The sequence below is a fragment of the Artemia franciscana genome, unplaced genomic scaffold (genome assembly GCF_032884065.1).
Source record: "Artemia franciscana unplaced genomic scaffold, ASM3288406v1 Scaffold_6059, whole genome shotgun sequence".
NCBI classification, from domain to species: Eukaryota; Metazoa; Arthropoda; class Branchiopoda; order Anostraca; family Artemiidae; genus Artemia; species Artemia franciscana.
This window is the reverse complement of record NW_027066353.1, coordinates 1-8751: the sequence shown is the minus strand read 5'-3', so window position 1 is coordinate 8751 and position 8751 is coordinate 1. Positions and strand designations below refer to the sequence as shown.

Genomic DNA, 8751 nt, shown 5'->3' with positions numbered 1-8751 from the left:
TTTAGTAGTAAGTCCAGAAACTTTAAGGGCCATATTATTTTGAAACCTGATTCTTGTTCTATGTGCCAAAAATTTTCGCGTATTAAGGATGCTATTAGAGGATGCGCAACGGGGGGCGTTGCTTGGAGTAGGGCTGTGAAGGTGTGTATAGCATTTCTGTGCCTATAATCGTAATCTTTGCTCAATATATCTAATGAAAATGATCCATATAATAGGATGATTATTCCGTGTATTAAGAGATCCTCGTTAAAAATAACGGGAACTTTCAATAATGAATATAAGGTATTATATTCCAAGTTCCTTACTGCATTAGTTATTGCAGATTCGAAGATTATTTCCCGTAGTTCATAGTCTATTACTGAGAGGTTTGGTAAACTTAGAGTTTTATTTGAAATCCAAAATTCTGGTCTCGCAAACATTAGGTCTTGGTTGGTTTCTAGGGTGTCGGTATTACTTAAGGTTCTTTGTCTCGGCATTTTCCTGGTTAGTATTAGTCACACGTATAAGCAGGCTAATTATCTAATGAGTAATTACCTTTTTCCGCCTTGAGTCCTTTTGGTGATTCGTCTAAAAAAAAATTGTAGATTTTGTTTATTGTTTGAATTTTTTTGATTTTAATTTACCTTTATATGCGTCTTTTTTTGCTTCTACCGATTTTTTTCTCTTTAAGAAAATGTTATTTCCCCTTACTGCGTAATTTTGGGACGTTGGATCATACATAAATTTGGCGTAATGTCGGATTTCATCTAAGGGGCGGTGAATTCCTTCGTACTTAATACAATTTTCATTTTCCTCTATCTTATAACAAATTTTCGGTGGTCTACATTTATCAATTAAAAGTAGATCGGTTTGATTCGGACCCTTGCAAAACCAATAGCTTATATTAAATTTTTGTTGTAGTTTTCTTATTAATAGTTGAAGGCTTGTTAAGTTTTTTCCTTTCTTATTTTTATTTGAATATTTTATTTTTACTTCTCCTCTCGCGGGTCGATATTTAGGAGTATTCGCTAATTTTAAGCCAAATCTATATGTATGAGGTTCAAATTTTGTTAAATCGTAATTGAGGTACCATGTTTCAGCATATACCTCTTTACCATTCTCATCTTGAACTAAAATCGCTGCCGCGTATATAATGTTTTCCTTAGCATGTATAATTGAAATAAATTCTGTATCTATAATGGCTTTGGACATATTTTGGTGGTAAATGGGGTAGTAAATTAAGTTAAAAGGGACTTAATAACTTGGAGAAATCGGAACTGAGAAATAAGAAATGTTTTGCAAGTTACAAGTTAGGAATGTCAAGTAATAAGTGGAGAAGTACAATGTACAAGGATTTTTACTCAAATTCATTCAAAAACGGGCGAATATTCTAATAATGGGAAGAATTAATTGGTCTAACATGGGTTGAGGCAATGAAGAAATAGTAATGGGGAAATCGAGTTGGTGCTCTCAACAAACTCATACGAAGTTCGTAAACAACACCAACTCCAACTACCGATTATTGGCTCACGGGGAATTTGGGTTTGTCAAAATTCAATTTACAGTTTGTTGCAATTTACTTTTATTTGTTCACTTTACCGCTTGCTGTAACAATGAAGAAGTAGCTTTCAAGGAGTCCCCTCAGGTAGTACGCGGCAAAGCAAGCTGAAACACGCCAAGCCTTGCCACTACAACCCGCAAGGGCGCCTCGCTTTCTCTATTCAGGTTTCGTGTATAGTAGACTTCTTGTAATTTCGAATGTAATTCTGGTTTCGAAACCTAAATCGTCGTCTATGTGTAAGGTTTAGCAATATTAATAAGCTTTCTAATCAACGTTTTGTTACTGTTGAGTTATACTTGTGGTAATATAGTTTACCAAAGCTACGGGTTATATTATTAGAGAATTTAAAGTTTTTAAGAATTAGGAAGTGTCTCGCCTACTTATCTGGCGAAACGTTTAGTCGACGGGGCAGTTCTAATTTTAACCCTTAAGATAATCCTTAACTTAAAGGAATTATTTTAAGAAAAATGTTAATGAAGCAGTTGCACTCATGCGGTTAATCTTAGCAAAAATGTGATTTTGAACTCACTTAGAATAATGAGCACTCTTTGAAGATAGGCCAATTTCTCACTTGGAGTCTTTCAGCTTTCCTGAAAGGTACTTTCTTTTAAGGATGTTTTATTACGGGATGGTTTCCTAGCGCAATTAATTGACAATTAGCAAAAAAAATGATTATTTTATTATTATTTTTTTTTCCTTTATTTTATCCAGGACTGGTAGGTTTTTATTTTTCTTTTATTAATAATCTAATTTATCTGGTTTTTTGACAACTCGGCCTGACCTTGTTGTTATCTTCTCTTCGGTAGACTCGTTTTTTTTCTTTGGCTTCGCTAGCGATATCAAGTCAAACTTTTTATATTGTTTTTTAAGAAATTTTTGACCTTTAATTTGTGCCTTTTTAGCCTGGGCAGTCGCACTCTGTGGTCTTGTTCCTTCCACATCTTTGGGCTCATTTGTGCCTGATTCACTCTCAGTATCTGAGGAACTAGTTGTAGATTTAGTATCTGGTTCTCTTGAAGTAGAAGTTTGAGATTTAGGTGTAGATCCAGCTCGACCTTCGTAAATTTCTTCACCTCGTGAAGTGGAGGGTTTATTGATTGACTCGTCCTGTTGATCTCTGGGTTCGGGAGAATTGAACGATTCTTGGGAGCTTTGGGAGGATTCAAATGTCTTCTTGGGGTGCCTCCACTGCTTGAAAGCCATGTCTTCCGGGGGGTGAGGAAGTGTTTGTATTAAGGTTTCCTTCCAAGATACCCAGTCCTTTGGTTTTGCCTTTGATACGGTTATATCGTGATACTGTTGCTCATCAGTAGGTGGATCAGTATAAAATGTACTTTGTCTAGTTTTAATGGGGTAATTAATGATATCCATTGCTTCTCTTAATGTTTGTTTTTGGGGTTGATTGTCTCTTTGTGACTCTATGTCCCTAGGAGTTTGTACAGCCTTATTTAATTCATCATGTAGCGATAAAGGTCTGTCTATTGGTGAAATAGGTTTCACCAAATTGTCGGGGAAACGTTTTGGTGGAAAAGGTGTCGAAATTCGATCCGGGAAAAATTGCGTTTGTGGAGAAATTGTATAGTCCAACTCTTCTGATTCTTCACTGGAAGAGGAATCGCTATTCCTCCGTCTCCGCGTAACGGGGGTATTTTTTGGGGGGGGTAACCATATTTGTCATGGTTAGAAATTCATTAAATTTTTCTTCGTCACTACTGTTTTCAAAATATCCTTGTTTAAAATTAAAAGGTTTAAGCTCACTTAATCTGGAGCGAGGTGGTTGATTTTCGTCCTCAGATGTATTTGATGTTGAAGGTTGAGGGGTCCATGTTTCTGTGAATTTTGCCCTTTTTATACGACTAACATGGGTTTTATAAATTTTTCCTGTTTTTGGTTTTAATAGTTTAAATGTAACATTATTATCATACCTTTTAATTATTCTTAACGGTCCTAGGTACCGGTCCGAAAGTTTCTTGCCGTCCGATTTGTTTTCATTTTTTAAGTAAACGCAATCTCCTACTTGGAAATCGAGTTTACCTTTGACATTAGGAATATTTTTTGCTTCTTGCTTTCTTTTTGATCTTTCTATTTCTTGTTTTACAAGTTTATAAGTTTTCCTCATTCTATTGATAAATTCTTGTTTATAATCTTGAGAATCATTATAAAATTGTCGTGACTCTATAATTTCATCATAAGGGATTCGAAAGTCTCGTCCGAATAATATATAAAATGGGTTATCGCGAATGACCTGGGAGTAAGCTGTATTTATTACATTTGTTAAATAAGGTAGGGTATCATGCCAATCCCTGCGATTTTCTTTCGTGTAAATACTTAAAATATTAGAAAATAGTTTGTGTCTGTTCTCGATTTTCCCATTGGCCTGTGGATGATAGGGGGTCGATACCAATTTATTTATTTGAAGGAAAGACATTAAATCCTTGGTTACTTTCGCTACAAAATTAGTGCCGTTATCGCTTAATACTGTATTGGGGATACCGAAATTAAGGAATATTTTAGCGAGAGCTTTCGACGTTGTATAGGCGCTTTGATTTTTTAATGGTTTAGCAAAAGTGAAACCAGAAAAATGATCTATTACTGACAGTACACAGGTGTGTCCTTCATTAGAAGTGGGTAATCCTCCACTTGTACCATATAAATCAAAAGAGACTATGTCAAATGGAAACCGGGCCGTAGGCGTTCTTCCTATCGTTGGATTCGGGTAGACTTGAGGATTTTTTCTTAAATTACAAGTTTCACAATTATTAACATAATTCTTTAACTTTGTCAAGGCTGAAGTAACGAAAAAGTATTGTTTTAATCTATGGAATGTCTTATCTAATCCCAAGTGACCACCTACTTCAGAATGAAAAAATTCAAAAGCGGGTTTTTCCAGAATTTGGGGTAAAACTGGTATAACGGAAGTTTGATTTCTTTTATCAGTATCGGTTATTATCCTACATAGTATTTCTTCGTCGAAATCATAATAATAGTTATCAATTTCTTTTTTAAAAGATTTCATTTCATCAGGTAACTCTTTATCATATAAGAAATATTCTATTAGAGCAGCACAAGTATTATCTTTCTTTTGATATATTTTTATAGAATTCAAGGAAAGTGGGCTGTCTTTCTGTTCCTTCTCAACTGAATTATTCTCAGCCGATTTCATTTTTAAACCTTTCTTTCTTGGAACGTACTTTGCTTTTATCGTGTTGACTTCTTCATTTTCATTTTCTACTGGGGTATTATCTGGAAATCTACTTAGATAATCACATGGGGCATTTTGTTTTCCCTTAAGATGTTCAAATTCATAATCTAAGTCTTGGATTTTCAAAATCCATCTCGCGAGTATTCCCGTTGGCTTTTTGAAAGTTTGCAGATATTGCAAGCTTTTGTGGTCTGAACGCAGTTTAAATTTTCTGCCTACCAAATAATGTCTGAACTTGTCCAAATGGTGGATAATTGATAATAATTCGAGCTGTGTAGCAGAATAATTACTTTCTCCAGCAGTCAGGGTGCGAGAAGCGTACGCTATCACTCTTTCTTCCCCATTTATTATTTGGGAGAGGATCGCCCCAATTCCCTTGTTTGAGGCATCCGTTGTAACAACGAATTGTCCTGTTTGGAAGTCAGGTAGGGATAAAATAGGTTCTGATGTTAGAGCCTTTTTTAAATGATCTAATGCATTCTGAGCTGTATTAGACCACACAATTTTTTGTGGGTTGCCTCTCGTGAGGTCCGTTAAAGGTTTTGCAACTTGTGCGTAATTTCTTATAAATTTTCGGAAATAACTCATTAATCCTAAGATTCCTCGTAATTGTTTAATTGTTTGGGGGGGCTTTATATTTTTAACGGATTTTATTTTTTCAGGGTCTGGGGAAATTTGTCCTTGCGTTACAACTACTCCTAAAAATTTTAGTTTTGTTTGAAAAAGATTTACTTTTTCTGGTCTACATTTTAAATTGCCTTCTCTAAATTTCCCAAACACTTTTGCTAGTGTCTCTAAATGGTCCTCCGCGTCTTTGTCCATAGCTATGACGTCATCAACAAAATGAATTATGTTATTTAGGCCTCTTAGTAAATGAAGGAGGGGTCTACACAATGCACTCGAACTAGTTTTTAGTCCAAATGGTACTCTTAAGTATTCATAAGAACCACATTCTGTTGTTGAAAAAGCTGTTTTAAAAACATCGCCCTCAGCTATTTTTACTTGATGATACCCTTGTGTCAAATCTAGGGAAGTAAATATCTTATTTTTATTTGAAATTGAATCTAGAATTTCGTCTATTCTAGGTAGGGGAAATTTGTCACTTACTACTTGTTTATTTAAAGCTCTATAATCTACCACTAGTCTAAGATCATTATTCTTTTTCGGGACTAAAATAACGGGGGCAGAGTATGGGCTTATGCTTGGCCTTATGATTTGATTTTTTTCGAGTTCATGTATTTTGTTTATTAGCCATTCCTTATGTTTATAAGGAATTCTGTATGGTTGTTTTGCGACTGGTGGCCCTGTGGTTTGTATTGCGTGTTCATAAAATGGGATAAGTCCTATGTCATCTTCAGATGTCGAAAAGACATCTTTATATTCCCATAATAAGTCGCATAATTTTTGTTTTAATGACACGTCGGTTATGTGACTTAGTTCGAATTTCTCAAGGAATTGAGATCGCGTCAGTGGATATTCTCTGTCAACGTAAACATTAATATTATTCACGTAGTTTTTTTCCAAATTTTTCCAATTATTAATTTCGGATTCCGATACTACCTGTATCTCTACTAAACATGTACCTTTACTTAGGGTAATTAGGTCGTTTTCGTGGGTGTTCGTTACCCAAATGTAACCTTCTCCCTTTTCGTAATTTATAATTTGTTCTTCACAAACTACATATTTCGGGAGATTTTCCGACGGTGATGCTACCCAAATTTCATTTTTATCATTAACTGGTTCTAACATTTGTGATATTTGGACCCTCTGCATTGATTTAGGGGGAATTTTTGTTTTACGCACTACAAATCCATAATATTTTTCGTGATTTTCTTCTTTTATTGAGTTTAGAAGATTCTCCGCTGGTTCTTTTCCTGAAATTTCTATTTTTTCAAGTTTTTTCCATAAGTAACAAATTTCTTGAATTTGTTTGTTTCTATACTCTCTCATGTTACCTATATTTTCCCTTACTTTGTTTGCTTGTATGTTATTTATCATTGATATGGTGTCCGTTGGGTAGATAAACTTTGAATTTGCTACATCTAATAATATTTTATTCGATTTTAAAAAATTTGCGCCTATTATTGCTTCGTATGGAAAATTCTTACAAACTATAAATCGAGTATAGAAATTTCTGTTATCCTTGCGCAAGGCTAGATACACAGTGCCTTTCACATCTAGGTCGTGTCCGGTTACACTTGACAAATTAGGACAGATATTGCTCATTCGTCGTTTAATATAGTTTGGTAATTTATTAAATACTGATGAATTTATCACATTTACTGTTGCTCCTGAATCTATAAGGGCTGAGAAATAAATATTCCCTGCGTTAAAATTCTCAAATACTGGTAACATATTATTATTATTTGCACTTAAAAATGGTATTATTACTGGAGGGGACCTATAAATTATCTTGCCACCAAATTTTGGTCCTACGAATTTTGGGGGCTTATATCGTTTCCCTGGGATTCCCAGATGTTAGATGTAGAATTTTCATTTGTTCTGTTTTGGGTTCCTTGGTTATTACTTGAGATGGAGTTATTATATGGTTGCCGTCGGCTGATGTAATTTTCTCTTGTATTTCTGTTCCAACTATTACTGGGTTGATTTATTCTTCCACGATACCCTCCTCGATATTGATATGCATTGCGTTGAAAATTTCGACTTTGGGTGGGATAATTACCTCCTGTTACAAAGGTGTTTCCTCGATCACCTCTTGGGGCGTACCCACTATAGTTTGTCCCCCTGGACAAACGGTTACCCGTTCCCCTAATGTTTGGTCGATTATTATTGTTTGCAAAACAATTTCTTGCGATGTGTCCTAATCGGTTACATGTGTAGCACCTTAATGGTTCATTGTTAGTTTGTGCCCTTAATTGATTATTGGGGGCAAAACGTACTTGTCTTGGTGGTGTGGTGGTTCGAATTTGATTTCGAACAGGTTTGGGCGATGATTCTCGGGAGAAAAATCGCGGAGAGGAATCCCTTGATCTTACAGGGGCTTTGTTTTCTACAGCATTTATTGACAGTTTTTGATGCTGCAGGACAATCGAATCAATTTCTACGGCTCTTTCTATTTCCTGAACCGCTAGTTCTAGGTTATCAATATTTTTAGCTATCAAAAGGCGGTATAACTTTGGGTTTAGTCCCTGCTTAAATGCATTTAGTATGATTTTTTCATATAATTCCCCTTCTCCTGGACCGTATCGCGCTTCTGTTGCGATTCTAACCTTATGCAAGTACTCACGAACGTTTTGGGTCTGTTCGAAAGTAACTAGGCCATGTTTTAGTTTATTCAATGAACTCGTGTCAATGAATCTTTTCTGGAAGGCCTGTTGCAATAATTCTATTGAGTTAATGGTTGAGGTTGCTTCTGTACCTATCGAGTTTTCGATTTGTTTTAGAAATGTTAGCGCCTGTCCTTTCAGTCTTAAAAGTAACATATTTTTTAATACTTTTAGGTCAATTTTTGTCATTTCCACAAATTGCCCTAAATGGATGTTGAATTGATCAACGTCCGTATCTCCTTCATATTCTGGTAATGATTTTGCAATTTCTACCGAAGTTGCAATAATTTGTTGCGCTTTTAATATTTCATCCTGTTCCTGTTCCATATTTATTGTAGTTTTAGTATGCGGTATAAAATAATTACAAAAACTGTTTAATTTTATTACTGTTTTTTAATTTTTAAAGATTTTGATTATTATTTGAATGGGGTATACCTATATAAAAAAATAGAAATAAGATCGCACTGCACCTAAAAATTAAAAAAAAAGCGAGATAAAATTGCACTGCACTTAAAAATCAAAATTAAAATGTAGATAATCATACTTGTCTATGTTAGTGGGCATTAATTACGTAGGTACTTTCAGTTCCTTTTGCTGCTTTCTTTACCCGACCGCGCCATATGTTACGGGGTGGTTTTGTTAAATAATCTTTGAGTTTATTTTAAAGGGGGTTTTGCGTGGAGTTGCTTGGGACTTTTCTAAGTCTTAATAGTTTGATGTGG

The 8751-nt window shown here is 34.9% G+C and overlaps 1 protein-coding gene across 1 annotated transcript; it reads right to left on the bottom strand.

Moving 5' to 3' along the window:
- Nucleotides 1-7174: 7174 nt before the first annotated feature.
- On the bottom strand, nt 7175-8356 carry LOC136043448 (GATA zinc finger domain-containing protein 4-like). The gene has a single exon (XM_065728371.1). The coding sequence runs from the start codon at nt 8354-8356 to the stop codon at nt 7175-7177; it is 1182 nt and encodes a 393-aa protein (XP_065584443.1).
- Between the last annotated feature and the right edge of the window lie 395 nt (nt 8357-8751).